Raw genomic sequence first — 16,559 nt, forward strand, 5'->3', positions numbered from 1 at the left:
AGCTGGAATTGGAGTAGCTTCTGAAGGATTAAGGAATTTAAGTACGCGCTGCAAGCTCTAAAGAGCAGAGTCTTATCTTTAACACTTTAATGGAAAAGGACGGTCTTTGTAAAAGTTCGGTCCAAGTGAAGAGTATTGCTTATACTTTGCTAGTTATTTGAGCTAGTGAATACTCCCTTATCCTATCTCAAAGACAAGGTGTGGTCCTGAGGTATAATAATTCGTGGAAGTAGTTAAATATTTTAGGTTTGCATTTCAGTTGTTTCACAAAGTACTCTGTGTGCTTCACACTAAACAGAAGCATTTCAGCTGTGATAACCTGTGACTGTTTGGAAGAGGTAAGAAAAAGTAACTGTGGCACAGCAGGCTTGCACCAAGAGGTGTAGAGGGACACAGGAAAATGTGGATGAGATGGAACTGGCCAAATGAGTTCGAAATAAGTCTTGAGGTATGACAACTAATAACAGAAATCCAGCACCAATAAATATTTTTGTGCAATCATAGTAACAATTACTTTGGTTCTGTTGATGCTGTGCTTGTTGCTATAGCATTTGTAAATCACAGGTTTTCCCTTTAAAACTATAAATGCAGGTCAATGAAAACTCTGGGCAAACCGTCTATTTTCAGCTTTTTTATTGATATATTCGTTGGCCTCTGGGGAAATCTTGGGCTGGCACAGAGATCTTCAGCCGCAGAGATCAGGAAGTCGCTATGTAAACACAGAATGGGAGACACACAAGTAATCACAGCATGATGTCCTCTCTGCTGGACTTCAGCTTTATGATTTGGCATTGGAAATTACTTTCAGCTCTATTCAGACATAGCCTTTCTTAAGATGATGCCAAAAGTTTGCAAAGAAGTGACGAGAGCCAGAAAAGCACCCTCTTTCGCCCTCCGAGCTCAGTGACAGTTGGTGGGTGGTGTTCTCCTTCCCCTGCCTCAGTTTTGCTGCCGTGGGCAGGAGATGATGAACACAACAAGGCTGGACGGCTGCGGAGAGCCATCGCTTCAACATGCGGAGTTACTTGGGTACTCAATCCGCCTGCGCCGGGGGATGGAGGTCTTGGCAAAGCAAGCTGGGGATGGAGGGTCCATCACCTTCTCCGTGACCTTCTTTGTTCTCCCTGGCTGGGAGTTTGACTCCCTCATTGCATGCATCCATTCTTCCCCTGGTCATGGTCGACTTTAAGGGTGGGAGAGGAGGAGCAGGGCGTGAGGCTTCACTGTGGTTTTGCTTCACGGAGTCGGCCAGAGAGAATGGGATTGAGCAAGGAGCTCAGTGAAAGTACAAACATAGGTATAGGCAAGTAGTCACAAGGACTGAGGCCTGCCTCTGGAGTATGCTGCTGCTTGCTTTTACCAAAAACCCCCCACCACTACCACCTCCCCCCGCCAAAAAGACAAAAAAAATAAAAATGGGGGGAGCAGGGAGAAATGAGTTGCAGAAAACTCGGATATGTTTATTCCACTAGAAAACAATTCTTTTGATCTTCTGGGAGGTGTGTGAATTTAGGAGAGAGAAGAAAGACAGGTAATTTCTAGTTTTGTTTTGGGTTTTTTTTTTTTTCTGAAGCAGAGCTGCAGGCTTTTTTCCTCGCCGCCGCACACCCCTCCCCCTTTTTTTTTTCCCCCTCTATTATCAGGTGTTTAATTTCTCTGAATTGTTCCAGTCTCAGTGCAGCCTAAAAGTGTTCAAACAGAATGGTGTACACACCTGTCAGACCATGGGGCAAATGATAAGGGGATGCCTGTATGTGAGCCATAGGAATTAGGTCTTTGATGTATAGATTTGCAGCTCATGGCATTCACTCATCTTATGAGAGAGCCTCTGACTGCAGATAGTTTTGTAACTTTTCACTTGTATTGGTGTATTTGCTGCCTAATGTGATGGATTTCTTCACTTTTTATTACATGGAAATTCGGCTGCTGACTTTTTTTCCTAATAATTTGAAATACGTAAACCATGTAAATCACAACAAAACACTTTGATGGAGGTAGATTAAGTGCATTAATTATTGATCAAGCCTGTTTTTTCCCTTTAAATTCAGAATGTCTTCCAAGTATTGGGGTCCAGAAGCACTTCCATGACCGATGAAGCTGTTTGACTGTTCCCCGGGACAAAGGCAGCACAGTCACTTGGTCGGCTCTGCCAGCCCAGGGAGGGATGGGGCGAATGGCCAGAGGCAATGACTTCTTAAAGTAACCCAGCTAGACTTTCAAGAGCATGTCTGATCATGGCTTTAGAAGCACAGTGAATGCTTAATGTAACTCAAAACCTGTGCTGATTAGTATCGTAATGAGCATCGATGCTGATGGAGGAGGGTGTATGTATTTTGGCTGCCTGGACAGCAGCATACGTACCGTGGCTGGTAGACCAGGCATTTCAAAGCGGTTATGCAAGGTGTTTTCTTCCATGTTTGCAGCCAAGTCACCGTGGTTCAGTTGTGCACTGAGCTAGAGAAGACAGCCTCTAGGTCGGAGGATGGTCAAACACTGCCTGTTGCTCTTAGCCCTGTGCTGGCTTGCATCAGTTAAAATCCATTTTTTTTCCATCTCATTGGCTATCACTGCTGACCTGCCCTCTCATCCCCGTGTGAAGAACAGCACATTGTTACTGTTTTGTGTAATCCTGGTCATCCTTTGCTGCTGCCCATTCCTGGGGCTTCCATTTTGTCCCTAACACATCTGGTTACGTGGTGCAGTGTTGACAGACCTGAACTGGTCCCCGTGTCTGTCTTTTGCCTGCCCTGGTGGCCAGCGATGCTGGTCAAATAACTGCGCTGCTAGTGGAGGAAGATGAAAAAAACAAATCGGTTCAGAGCGTATTGCATGAAGAAAAAGCATGTGTCATTTTGCCTGAGAGTTTCTGTTGTGGCTGCCAAAGCCATCAGAGAAGGAGTTGCAGTATCAGGTTTGTCAGCTGTCGTGGATCAGGATTCTGGGCGAGACTCTGACAGTAACACCTGCACCTCCTGTTGTGAGGGCTTCACATCTGGAGCCGGAGCTGAGGGTGTGCATTTTAGCCTCTTAGGTTTCCAGGTGTGGAGTGGGGTTTTTTTGGTTGTGTGGGGTTTTTTTGTTTTTTTTATTGCTTTGAAACATGAAGTGGTGAAACCCCACAGTGTAGGTGAGCCAGTGACTGTAGCAGAACTAATTGTTGCACATGGTTTGACTTCCCATATGAAAGACAGTATAATCGCTTTCCACGTGTGTTACTACCACTAATGTTTGCGATAGGAGGTCATTCAGTGGAAAAGTGTGATGGCAAATCCAGTCACGTACAGTAGTCAGCAATGCTAACATGTCATTTTGCGTTTTGTTGTGGAGTGTGTAAGAAAGGATCAGGTACAAGAGTGAAAGAAATTTCTCGGTTGCTGATACAATTTTATTTGTCAGGATAATTCATAATTCTGACTTTGTTCAAGAACTGCTTTTAATAATCTTGTTCTCCAAAGTAGTCACCTAGGGTGTATAGCAGTACCACGTAGCACGTAACAGTATATGTGCTCTGTGTGTGTGTGTGTGTGTGTGTATATATATATACACATAAGGTAGCTGTAGGGATGGTCAGTTCAAATGCCTCTGCAATCTTGCATACACCATCAAACTGCCAATTTAAAGACTTGTTCCACTGTTAGCAGCTGGGGGTTGGCTGGGGCAATGTCTGTAGACTTATCAATTCCGTTTAAGTTGATTATAAGCATATGAATTTGTTAAAATATTTTATTAAAAATGTCTGACCAGAATTTTTTTACGAAGCTTTCTTGTATGGGCTCTTCCTTGAAAAAGTGCTCATACAACATTGAGTAAACATGCAGCCTTTCCAAAATTAAATTATATCAGTAAAGCATATTTAAGCTTTAAAAAAATACTCAGGAGTAAGAGGACTTCAGTTGATACTTTTACTTACCTGTAATTTGTGAGTTGACTGTTTAATTCTTTCTGTTTTAATATAGGCGTTTAGATGCTAACCATATTACCGCCATACCAGAAGACAGTTTTGAGGGTCTGGTGCAGTTGCGTCACCTTTGGTTGGATGACAACAGTCTGACAGAAGTTCCCATCTACCCGCTCAGCAACCTCCCCTCTCTGCAGGCGTTGACGCTGGCGCTCAACAAAATAACGCACATTCCTGACTATGCATTTACAAACCTTTCAAGTCTTGTTGTTCTGTGAGTACTCATCACTGCGTTTCGTAGGTCGCTGATTCTCTCCTTGGTTACCGTTGTGGTTAATTTGGGATGGCTTTGCAAATGGCACGTTGCTGTGTTTTGGCTCAGTTGTCTGGTGAGAGCCTACACTGCCGACATGAGATGATACCGTGTACACTGGGCAACCCGCTGAAGGATTGCTAAAGACTCACTCCTAAATGGAAAGTTAAACAGGCTGTGGGTAGTGATATTGGCATATATTTTCCTGACATCTTGTTTTAGTGATGAATATATCAAACCAATCGTTGTCAGAGAAAGCTTTCAGAGATATTAAAAGAAGAAAATATTATCTGTTACAGACCTGTTCTTGTGTAGTCGTAAATATCTCCATGCTTGAATATGAAGAACTAGTTTGATTTATATGTTTAAGTCATATCTTTATCACACTTCTGGACAGCGAGTAAAGGTTTAAAATAGTTTGTCTTGACTGCAGGCAGTCTGTGCTGTTCCCATGCGAGGATGAAATATTTCTGTCTGGAAGTGAAAGACATTCTTCTGCAAAATTCACCCCATGCAATGTTTTTTCTAAACCATTTAACTGTCTTGATTTCATAGAAATATCTGCTACTTAGTTAACTTATATGAAGTCATTCACTTGTTTTCGTACTTCTTTTGCTTTTTAGACATCTTCATAATAATAAAATAAAAACTATAGGAAAACACTGTTTTGATGGATTAGACAACCTTGAAACTTTGTAAGTATGCTTCTTGAAGTAGTTCGTTGTTCGGTGTTTGTGTCATTCCCAGTTTAATTAAGGTTACCTGACTGGTATGGTAAAGGTTTTGCAAATAATGCACGTGTGCACCACACAATACATACTACCAACACTTAGGTCCATCTCAGGTTTTGGAACTGAAGGCTAGTACCAGTGCAGTGCTCCACCAAAACTAATGAATGATGTTGAGAAGCAGGTAGGTAATAGCCTGGGTGAAATGTCAGGCTGGATGAAGTGGCTCTGATGTTCCTAGCCCTGGTGTAGCTGGTGTGTCTTCACATAGCACTCCACTCAGTCAGGTGGATGTATCAGAAGTGTTTGAGTGGTCCTGTGAGTGATAAGGGTCCAATACTTGTTTCTCAGATTTACTGTAGGATTCAGCATATGCTAAGATAGACAGCTAAAACTGCAGTGTGACAGTCGGAGGTTTCTCCAAGGGTCCCAGTGGGCTGTTTCTTCGCTGTTCCTCCATTCCTGGATGTGCTCCAGTGCCTGCCAAGGAGAATGTCGCTCATGTGTCCCCACACCTCCTGACCCCGTTCTCTGCAAGCTGGTAGAAAACAGCCCAGCTCCTTGTTCCCAGCCTCTCATACAAGAGATTCACCTGACCTTACTCCAAATACTGACACATACTAAGATGATGAACTGGTTGATCTGAAACCAGTGGAAGGTGTCCCTGCCCATGGCAGGGGGCTTTGAACAGAATGATTTTTAAGGTCCCTTCCAACCCAAACCACTCCATGACTCTGTGAAACGGTGAGCCTTATGTTCCTTTGGACAGAAAACAGGGGATGGGGGTGAGAAGCTTCACCTTCCCCTCTCCCCATGTCTGTGGTCCCCGCTGACAACTTGAACTCTTTGCAGAACTGGGTGTCCGTGGTGGCTGCATTGCGGCTCCATGGTGCTCCTCAACATCCAGAGTGCCTCCTTGGAGAGGAATGGCTTCCAGCCGCTTGGGTTATGTTCCCCATTTCCCTTCGGCTCACTCAGTGCATGTCTAATAGGTGGTATCTCCTTCAGTGGCACACTTTGTTACACTTAGGAGAATGCTAAATAAATAATGCAAATGAAGGAAGGCAGGGGCAAGTCAGTGACAGCCTCTGTTAACACGAGGATGAGTCCAGGAATGCTGCTTACTCTGACTACCTTGTCATTCTCTTAGAACCTCAATTAAGTAATAACGAGTTGCTATGTAAATACACACAGCTGATGTAAGACTCTCAAAATGTTTTTGCTGCTCATAAGGAGTCCCTTTTGCAGAAAAAAGACTGTGGCCGGTCCTGGCATTACGGCTAGAATGGTGACAGGTTAACCAAGATTTCAGCAGATCCCCCATCACCGATGTGGATTGAATCAGTGTGATATTTCCCTCTGCTTCTTTCTGTTCAGTATTTTTAACCGGTTTTGCTATAAGGTCTGCTATTACTTAGTGATTTCATAAAACCTGAAAGAAATGTTTTCTTTGTAAGCTCATAAAGAGTAGTCATTTGTGTCTACTTTTTTTTTTTTTTTTTAAAAAAAAAAAAGCTTTGAAATCTTAGTTCATTTCCATGTAAATTCTGTTGAAGAAAGATCTATGAGGTGTTGAAAAATACTGAACTTTGCTGTAAGGAAATGCCATTTAACTTAATATGAATAATCTGCATAATATTTAATATCTTACCTAAGCTATTAGCTGGTTATAAAGCATGTAGAACATCAGAAGACTGAATCTAAGTTAAAAGTTATTCTATGGTCTAGTTAAAGAAGTTCTGAGAACTTTTTACTATCATGGAATTGTCTTAAACAAAAACTATTTTGACAATTGCTGAACACTACTAAGAATTTTATAATTTTCCTGCTTTATTTCTTCCAGGGATTTGAATTATAATAACATGGTGGAGTTCCCTGAAGCCATAAAAGCACTCCCAAGTCTAAAGGAGTTGTGAGTATTCCTTATTCTCCCTTTTTAGCAGTTCTCTTTTTCCTTTCCATAAATAAAAAGAGAAGAAATTCCTGAGTTTAAGAATGCTTGTCTCATTATGCAGCAACTTAAATCAGATTAAGTTATGCTAAGTGAGGCTATAATTAAAGGAAAATATAATAATCAGCTAGAGAGGGAACCTATTGAAAATTATTTTGGAGTTATATAAGCACGCAATTTATTCAGGAGAATCATTAGCATAGATCTTAATCACGAGATTGTTTTGGCCTCCAGTAGCAGAATTAAGTATTCACTGATCACACATGTTTTCCTTGTCCCCTCCTTAAGAGAGGATGAAGAGGAGAAGAAAGCACAGGATCATGTTTTGGACAGAATAGCTTCCTTCTAATGAAGTATTTTCGGTTTAGTTGATGTGCAGTAGACAGATTGTACCTTCAAAGTTATTCCTACAGTTTGACTTACTCCTATTTAACTACAATCCTGGTTTTGGCAGGATTGGGAATTGAGTAGGTGTGAAGAAAATGTCTATTGGTTGAATCTACTGCCAGTACGTTTTTGAATGTTGGTTTTCTTCTTTGCTAATATCTTTAGGGGATTTCACAGTAACTACATTTCCATAATTCCTGATGGTGCATTTGCAGGAAACCCCCTTCTAAGAACGATGTAAGTAATTTTCATGCATCTATTTTTAGCTTTTAGCAGACAGTGACTGTAAAAACGACGACTGAAACATGTTTTTCATTCTGCAGACATTTGTATGATAATCCTTTGTCTTTTGTGGGGAACTCAGCATTTCAGAATCTGTCAGATCTGCATTCCCTGTAAGTATCCTCTCAACTATTTAGTACAACAAATGGATGTGAAATGTTGTGGCAAAGAACTCGGAGTATTTTGTGACTGACTTTTACCTTACAGTTTTCTTGTAGTAAGCTTTAAGAAACATTGGTTTGTGTTGGGAATATCTAGTTCCTTAAGAAGCTCTAGCAACTTCTTTTTTTTTTTTAAATCTTCATTACCTTGCATAAGACACATAACCTCAGGCCAAATGCTCAGGTTCTTACTTAAACTGCAATATGTCCTCGGTGGTTTTTGAACAGGGATGTACATTGTGAGAATGTTTTGCAGGTTGGTGCATGCATGCTCTCAAAAGTTATCAGATCTGGGGGTGACGAGTAAGGGAAACAGAGTGAGACTTCAAACTTTGAACTACAAACTACCTATGAGTTTATGCCCTTTTTATATGTGCATTGATAGGACTCTTTCCAGCTTGATGAATTCCAGTTGTTTGCTAATGGAGGGGTAATTTATTAAGCAAATTACTAGTATAAGAAGCAGTGAAAAAAATTCTCCTACACACTATTCAAGTGTAAAATTTCAACAAAAGCAGTAAGAACGTTAGCAAGTCTTCTTAGTGAAAATATCTATGATAGCAGGATTGGATGTCACAATTCATTTGTGTAATAGCTTACAGCTGATTTTCATGGGGATTTTTTTAGGGTCATTCGGGGTGCCAGCATGGTGCAGTGGTTTCCTAATTTGACGGGAACTGTTAATCTGGAGAGCTTGTAAGTATCTTATACAGAAGTAATTTCCACTAATTTTCTGGTTTTGCCTCTTGGGAAGTGATCGAAGCATGATTAGTGGATCCAGCAAGTGGATATATGCTCTCTTTCTGCCAATAAATGTAATTATGTAGCTCTACTTTCTGTGATACCTGGGTGCCTCTTACTTTTTTCTTTTAACAGGGTAGGCTGACAACAGACTATGATAAGGCTATTGATACTAAACTCACCCCTCACAGAACTCAAAACCAGAAAGGTTGGCCTTTTCCAAAAAGCCAAACCAAAACCAGTGTTGCTGGGTGAATCTATCATCCCGATAGCTGAGACACCATCCTTATTCTGCTCTTACATATGCTTGTTATGCCATGTACCATCAACAATGCAAACATTTATAGATGGTGGTTTTTTGTTGTTTTTTTTTTCCCTGCAGAACTCTAACTGGGACCAAGATAAACAGTATTCCTGTGAATTTATGCCAAGAGCAAAAGGTGCTACGAACTTTGTAAGTATACACATTATACTTCTATTTTCATCCGAATCAAAATGTTTCGAAAGCAATGTAAATCTACCTTCAAGCAACAGTATTGCTTGGAGTTTCTCATCCAAGTAGTTCTCTGGAAGTTGGAAATGTGATTCTGGTTTCTTGATTCTTCAAGACTCATGGCAGAGTTGATGTAATTATAATGCCTTATATTCCTGAAACAGGCCCCCCTTTATAGGGATATGCTGTATTTCTTTCATGTGTTATAAAAGACGTGAAAGGTGGTGCTGCAGAACGGTCTTTGCACCTTCAGATTCCCTCCGCCACCATTCATTCTTAACACAACAGTAGTCATCTATGTTCGGAGGTTGAGGAACAGTTCAGGTACAGTGCTTTGACTTTTTGTGTTTGGGAATGTAGAAGAGAGCATCAGGGTCCAAGAGAAATGGAGGTGAGGATTAGGAAGGGGTTAGTAATGCAAAGGCGAGATAGGAAAACCAGTAAGGATATGTTAAAATAAATGCAGGAAAGCCCTAAGCAGGTAAATGAAACCATTGGGAGGGGAGAAGCAAAGCCCTGTTTACAAAGGGTACACGCAGGAAGATTTTACAGAAGAAAAACTGGGAAAAAAGAATGGTGAGGCAGGATTTATTTTCAAATGTCAGTTTATTTTTTGAACAGAAATTTGAAGATGGTTTTCAAGTTCCTAGTTCCCTTCTTTGCTGCACAGTTTCACAGAAAGTTCTGAACTTTCCTACCTCTGTTTAGGGAGGGACCAGCACACTATAACAAAACTTTCACCGAATTTCTGCATTGCATGCCATCCATCCCGTGTATTCTAAAAAAGTGGATTATCATTAAACATTTTCAGGTGACAACTCTCGGATTTCAGGGAATTTGTACAGAGTGTTTTGGGGATATGTGTTTATCCAGATGCAGGGCTGAAAGCAGTAATATAGAAATAGAATAAAGAATCAAAAGTCTGGCTGGGGGGGATCTCATGAGCTGTGGAAATCAGTACAAAGGCATGCCCTATTCCTCCATTACTTTTCAATTACAGAGTACTAGTTTCAGTTGTTAAAGCTTGTCAGATAGAGTTTTGGGATGAAGTTTTTGTAATGCTCGCTTTACATCACTGGCTGAATATTTTGGGAAGTGAAAAAATAAATTGTTCACTGAACTCAGAGGCAAAACGGGGCGGGGGGGGGGAGAAATGCAGTTTTTGAAAAGGTTACATGAATATGGTGAATGTAAGGCAACGAATCAACATTTTGCAGAGTTACGTAGACAACTTTATTTCTGCTATTTGCTGGCTGTTGCAAGCTTGACATAGGAGTTAGTCTTTCTGCATCTTTGGGTGTATATATGTATAATCAAAGTGCATAGCGGGGCTAGTTAGGATGACTGTGGAGAGATTGCACTTGCAATTCCCTTCATGATTTTCTCTAAAATGGCCTTAGTTTTTCTGCAGAATGTTACTAACAGGAAGATTTTTCTGCCACTCCATTTAGTGGTTACAAGTGATGAGATGTTTCAAGTAGAAGAGTTCAACTAAGCACCTTTCTTCTGTTTTCTTTTTTGAAGGGACTTGTCTTATAACAATATTAAGGACCTCCCAAGTTTTAAGGGTTGCCACTCCTTGGAAGAAATGTAAGTAGAAGTACCTGTTGTTTTATTACCTCCTTAGTATGCTGAGTCCAAGTCTCTAGAAACTTTTTTGCCTTGTGTTTGATCATAAGTTTCTAAGGTTAAGGACAGAGAGAGATAACGTGACCATCACATGTGAGGAATGTGCTGGACAGAGAATTCAACCGCTCGTGTTTTCCTTAATTAGCTAAGGTTTAGATGTTCCTATGGCACAAAAAAGAATGGAAGATGACATCATCTTGAGTTTCATGGTATTACTGCTATACATGCAAATGGAATGAGCATTTATGTCTTTTCCTTCCCGCCTCTTACCTCTTCTGCTGTTCTCCAGTTTCCTCTAACCATCAGCCCACGCTTGTGTAAAATGTATTTTCCTCTAGCCCCTGTAAGACACATTAGAAACCCACCTTCGCTTTTCCTTACTTCATTGCTTCAAAGCTTCTTAAGCTTAATTTCCTGACCCTACACAATTTTTCCACCTGCAAATGTTCTTCCTTCTCCTTCTACCTCTGCTGCATTCAAGCTTCTTTCCCCTTAAACGGAGTGGGGCAAATAGACTCTCACAGGCCTTTACTGTTACACTATTGGCATCTTAGGGCTCATTGTAGAGGGAGCTAGTCAACTGGAAGTGTAATCTACCCATTAGCTTCTGAAATGTTTCTCAACATTTTCCTTTCCTAAATCTGTATTTAGAGAAATGAAAGTGTTCCCAGGGTTAGAATGTGCCTAAAGGTTCCCTGCAGAATGGAGCAGGTTTGTTTTAAATCTGTGTGACTCTTCAAAGTTCACAAGGTGTTACTTTCAGCTTGGAAATAATTCAGTCCACCCTTAAGTGTCCTCTAAAGTGAGTTGTGAGCTGGCATTGGGCAGAGGTGCTGGGAAAGAGCTTCTGGTTATATTAACGTGGCTAATGCAGGCAAACTGTTCAAGCATTTCACAAGGGGAAAAGAGAAAAATCTAGCCATTGGTAAACTATGTCTATGTGTTAGCAGGCACCAAGCTACCCCTTGGTTGGAAATCAGCTCAGCCAGCCCATAAAGCTCTGTTTCTGCTTCTTCACTTTGCAGTTCTTTACAGCATAATCAAATCCATGAAATCACAGAGGATACCTTCCAAGGACTGTCCTCCCTTCGTATCCTGTAAGTGTACGTAGCTGCATACTGAGTAAAACGATGTTTTTGTTTCCCGTGTAAACTGATGTCAGGGTGTGGTGTTATAAATCTGATTGATGCAAAAGGCCAGCTATGCTGCATCCTAAGGTGGAGCATGTACAAGATACGTTAGCAGCAGCCAGTTTCAGTCCCATCCTTTTCTAGTCTCCATTTCTGTTTTTCTAGCCTATAAAGATATTTTCATGTATATATATGTGTGTGTGTATACATGAGGAGGTAAACAGGGAGATTATTTTTCAGTAGTCCACTATTTTGCATTATATTATGCCATATTATTCTGTTATATAATATTTTTTGGACAGATCCTATCTGTTTTCCTCAGGAGGAGCAGACCAGCAAGCAGAATTATCCCCCCCCCTTACATCTCTAGCTATATGAAGGTGATCTAGGAACACTGAAATTATCAGGAAGAAAATAATCCACCAATTGACAAGTGGTTTACATTTTGATTTATTATTATTAATCTTAATTTTGAAATGTTTATATCATAAGTCATGGTGGCGCAGCAGGAGCGGGAGCTGGATTTTGAAATCCAGCAAAGCAGATGCCCTTCTGCTTGTTATTCTCTCATCTTCCCCCAGCCCTGCCGCAGGTGCGGCTGTCAGCAGAGGGATTGTCCTGGCACCTTCGGCGCGGGAATGGGTGCTCTGCTGGCAGCGCAGGCTGGGCTGCTGGTGCCAAGAAGGACGGGGGGAATGGAGCAGGAATGCGAGGTGGATTCTGCTGTGGGGGCGAGGTGAAGTGGGATACAGCTGCCTTATCAAGGGATTTGGCTGCTACTGCACCTGGCTGGCTGAGGACAGGGGAGATGGAAGGGTCGGTCATTTAGCTTTTCCAACAGAGGCATAATGTATTTGTCACCTTAGCTTTTTTCTTTAGTACAGTGGCTGGTATGCAGTTTCTGAAACTGCAAAAATAATAATCTCCTTTGGCCTTCATTGCAGCGATCTCAGCAGAAATCGGATCCATCAGATCCACAAGGAAGCCTTCACCACTGTTGGAGCTATCGTTAACCTGTAAGTGGTAGGCTATTCTGTGCAGTGACCTCCTCTCTCTGTCATGCAACTGCTGAGGTATTTAATAATATTGTCAGCTTAAAATTGATATGTGCCTATCGTGCATTTCATCTCTGTGAATCTCGAAACCTCTCGCTAGCTGAACAGGTGCAGGGCACGCTGCTTTAAAGTTTAAATTTAAAAAAATACTGCTGCACGGACAGGTGTTTGCCAAACCACAGCCTCGGTGTGAGACTTTGCAAAGCCTTCCTACTTCAATGAAATGTATGCTTTAGGGTCTTCAAACTTACTTTGTTGTAAAGCTGTTTTAATATTCACATTTCAGAGACCTCAGTTTCAATGAACTCACTTCAGTTCCAACGGATGGGTTGAGTGGACTGAACCAGCTTAAACTTGCGGGCAATTCTGAGCTGAAAGAAGCTTTGGCAGCGAAGAACTTTGCAAAGCTCCGGTACGTTGGTAAATAACACCACAGAGCACATCGCTTATTTTGATAGTAACGAGGGATGTGACACTAAATGAAGCCAGTTTCCACAACACTTGTGATCTGGCCCTTTGCCGAGTGCTGTAGTGCCCTAATGTTGGCATATATGAAAGAGCATCTGACGCTTGTGGTTCAGAAGCTATTTGCAGATAATTTTCTGGGAACCTTTTATATTCTCCCTCCACCACTTTTCAGGCAGATACCATCTGACTTCGCGATAGTGGTTTGGTTGGATTCCATTTGTTATTGAACTGAGCACATCTGTCTTTCAGTGTGGAAAATGGGAGCAGATGCACAGGTGTCTGATTCCGTAATCGCCTCGCTTTATACGTACGCTGTTGATTCTTGGAGACAAATGATAAGAGCAACAGTAATCATTCAAATGGAAACCTGGTACTGATTTCAGTGGGAGGTGGATCAGACAGTGATGAACTGCTTTGCGTTTTCAAAGATCTTGCTGCACATTAAAAAGAAGCAGTTAAAAATTATTTCCTGTACTATGCGATGGAAAAAATGGAGATGAAGATACTGTTAATTTGCCCAAGGCCAGCAAAGGAATCCATGTTGCTTTTAGAATCATGCCTCAGCAGTCCTGTGGAAACAGCAGCCTGGTTTTTAGGTTTTGATCTGTGCTTCAGAACTAATCCGTTGTAGGATCCTTTAGACTGACGATCCTTCTCAATATTTACAAGAACAGAATTCGGGAACAATACTGCAGATAGTTGATACTGTAGTCTTGAGTCAGAAAAAATTAGCTTCTGGTCTGCTATTATCTCATTGTTTATGTGGACTTCTTAAAACTCTGTATGCAGCTGTAATACTTCTCTACCAGGATTAACAGTGTGTACCATTTCTGTCGAACACACACAAAAAAATAGCAAAAAAACCACCACCCCAAACCCAAACCAAAACATCTTATTTTGGGGCCACAAAATGAAGATTGAGGAGGAAAGAAGTAATTTTTAACACTCTGGTTATCTGGGGATTAACTTTCTTACAAAACAGTTACTCTTTAATTTGCCTTAGTAGTTTTCAGTTTAATTTGTAGTACACCACAGATCAGAATTTGGTTTGTGTATGGAGTAGAAAGAGTAGGAAAGAGAGCTAAACATCACAGAATTTTCATTGTACTCCTTGCAGCAGACAAGAATTGGGTGCATCATCTATCCTTAATCTCACTGCAAAAGTTCATCAGAAATGGTTACAACTGATCCAATTTGAAATAGGCTTTTGTTAGCGACTGTGACAAAAACAAGGTTCAGTTTTAGCACTGGAATGCACCACTTAAATATTTATAATAGACGGTAGTCTTAACGTTGCTTACAGTGGGTAGCACTCTTTGTTCTGCCTGTATTGCAGGTCACTCTCAGTACCATATGCTTACCAGTGCTGTGCGTTTTGGGGTTGCGATTCCTATTTAAACTCTAATGCTGAAGATTCCAGTCACCAAGATCAAGGTGCCTCGATGGATCGTGAGAAGGGTAAGTGCCTCGTTGTGGTAAACCGGCAGTATTATTCTGGGCCAGACTAGACCAAATAACACGGTGCATGTTGGTTTTGGATAAGGAAACTGGGAAAATGTAAATCTTCATTGGGATACAAAAGCTGTCTCTGAAAGTGATTAGCACAGTTGCTTACAGATTGGCAGTGCCGTGTTCCTCCTAAATCGGTGAAATGGACTTATCCTGACAGTGTCAGATGTGCCTGTTTTTAAAAATAAAAGTAATAAAAAAAAAATCCATTTTTTAAAAAGTTCTAAACTGCCGGTATTTTTTCTGCCAGAGCAGAAAATATTTTATGGTTCTCAGTATTCCGACTTTCCTGTTCAGAAAGAGCTTGTCCTTCCACACTCTGCTTCAGGGCCCATAGATCTTTCCCCGGTGATGAAGGATGTTGCTGCATTGTTATAAAGCATCATGAGTAGCTGGGACAGGCAGCGCTAACTCAAACCGCTGCAGCAATTTTTCTGCACAAGGCATTCAACCTTACGTGGCAAACCAGACAGCTCCACTCATTAAAGGCTTGAATGCTGGTGAAGTGTTAGGTCTTTGATCCTTCACAGGGCTACTTCGATCCTAGGCAGCTTCACTTCACTGCATTTCACTGGTTGTTTTTTCCCCCTTCCTACAACTGACCTGTTTTTCATTTTTGCTTGGATACAGCCGATGCAGATGCTCTGAGAAATGAGGAAAATGAGGAACTGGGACAGACTATTATTCACTGTACACCAGCAACAGGTAAATTTTATAATGTCCTTTAGTCACACTGTGAACTTCAGGCATGGTGTTATGCAAATAGCTGTCTGCAGAATTACATCTTTCATTCCTCGTAGTCATTCTGTACACAGAAGATTAAATTCTACAATGCTTGGGTGAAACTTCATTTGATTTCAGTGTTGATTTGGATGAGCAGTCACAAAGATTTGGCTCTGCTTTAGACACGTAGCCCTGTATTGGAGAACTACGCTAGGAAAAAAACAGAAGTTTGTTTCTGTAAGCAGAACAATCGAGACTGTAATGCTTGTATTTAGATCCTGCTGTCTTTAATGTACTGCCCCCTAATTCTGCGCTACTCCTGCCAAAGCGATGTCTGCGGAGCAGACTGTACAAATGCTCATCTGTTGCAGCGAGAAGTCAGCCTGTGGTTTAAAAGCTTAACTCAAACTGCTCTCATTGGTGGTTTGAACTAAGCTTGATGTCTCTGCAGGAGAGAGGATGAGGAACGCTCACGTGATGTGTTCCCCAGCCCTCCTACAGCCGCATTAACTGACAGCAGAAGGCTGTTACAAGTAGCTGGAACACGCGGTAGCATCGTAAACTGCTGCAGATATTTGTGTGATGAGTAGTCTTACTGGCACACCAGAACTACTCCAATTCAGGCTTGAACAGTCCAGGAGTGTTGAAAGTCTTTGATCTTGCAAACGAATACTTGCATTCTAGGCAGCTTCGGTGCTGCCCTTCTGCTTTTCTTCCTCAAACTGAAAATTTCCACACACACATCCACGCAGCTCCTAAAGCACTTGCTGTGGTGCCTCTGACTTCCTTGCCTTTGCCATGGGCTCTCCAGAGGATTCCTTCTACATGTCTCGTACCCTCCTGTCTGCATAAACAGGAACACATAGATAGGGGGAACAGCACGCTTCCAGTGAAGTTACTTTTGGATGAGCAAAGGCTTTCCAAGTCTTGTTTCATTCCCTTCTCCTAAAGGGGTATTTTATATCCATTATGGAAATCTGTTTGTTTTTCATCTTTTGGGCTAGCTCTAGTCTTAGTATACAGAACATCACAAGGATTTCTTGATCACGGCCAAAAAAAAAAATGGTGGTCAGAAAGTCAAATATATTATT

The 16,559-nt window shown here is 41.4% G+C and overlaps 1 protein-coding gene across 3 annotated transcripts in view; it reads left to right on the forward strand.

Annotated features, from left to right (window-relative positions):
- LGR4 (leucine rich repeat containing G protein-coupled receptor 4) overlaps nucleotides 1–16,559 on the forward strand; it is an 81,870-nt gene that overhangs the window by 59,686 nt on the left and 5,625 nt on the right. For all 3 annotated transcript variants that reach the window (XM_037401847.1, XM_037401850.1, XM_037401849.1), the window contains exons 5-17: nucleotides 3,957–4,172; nucleotides 4,835–4,906; nucleotides 6,783–6,851; nucleotides 7,443–7,514; nucleotides 7,601–7,672; nucleotides 8,348–8,416; nucleotides 8,844–8,915; nucleotides 10,479–10,544; nucleotides 11,609–11,680; nucleotides 12,658–12,729; nucleotides 13,055–13,180; nucleotides 14,573–14,694; nucleotides 15,376–15,450. In XM_037401847.1, the coding sequence (XP_037257744.1) occupies nucleotides 3,957–4,172; nucleotides 4,835–4,906; nucleotides 6,783–6,851; nucleotides 7,443–7,514; nucleotides 7,601–7,672; nucleotides 8,348–8,416; nucleotides 8,844–8,915; nucleotides 10,479–10,544; nucleotides 11,609–11,680; nucleotides 12,658–12,729; nucleotides 13,055–13,180; nucleotides 14,573–14,694; nucleotides 15,376–15,450 (1,175 nt within the window). The remainder of the gene's footprint in view (nucleotides 1–3,956; nucleotides 4,173–4,834; nucleotides 4,907–6,782; nucleotides 6,852–7,442; nucleotides 7,515–7,600; nucleotides 7,673–8,347; nucleotides 8,417–8,843; nucleotides 8,916–10,478; nucleotides 10,545–11,608; nucleotides 11,681–12,657; nucleotides 12,730–13,054; nucleotides 13,181–14,572; nucleotides 14,695–15,375; nucleotides 15,451–16,559) is intronic.

The sequence above is a fragment of the Falco rusticolus genome, chromosome 10 (assembly GCF_015220075.1).
Source record: "Falco rusticolus isolate bFalRus1 chromosome 10, bFalRus1.pri, whole genome shotgun sequence".
NCBI classification, from domain to species: Eukaryota; Metazoa; Chordata; class Aves; order Falconiformes; family Falconidae; genus Falco; species Falco rusticolus.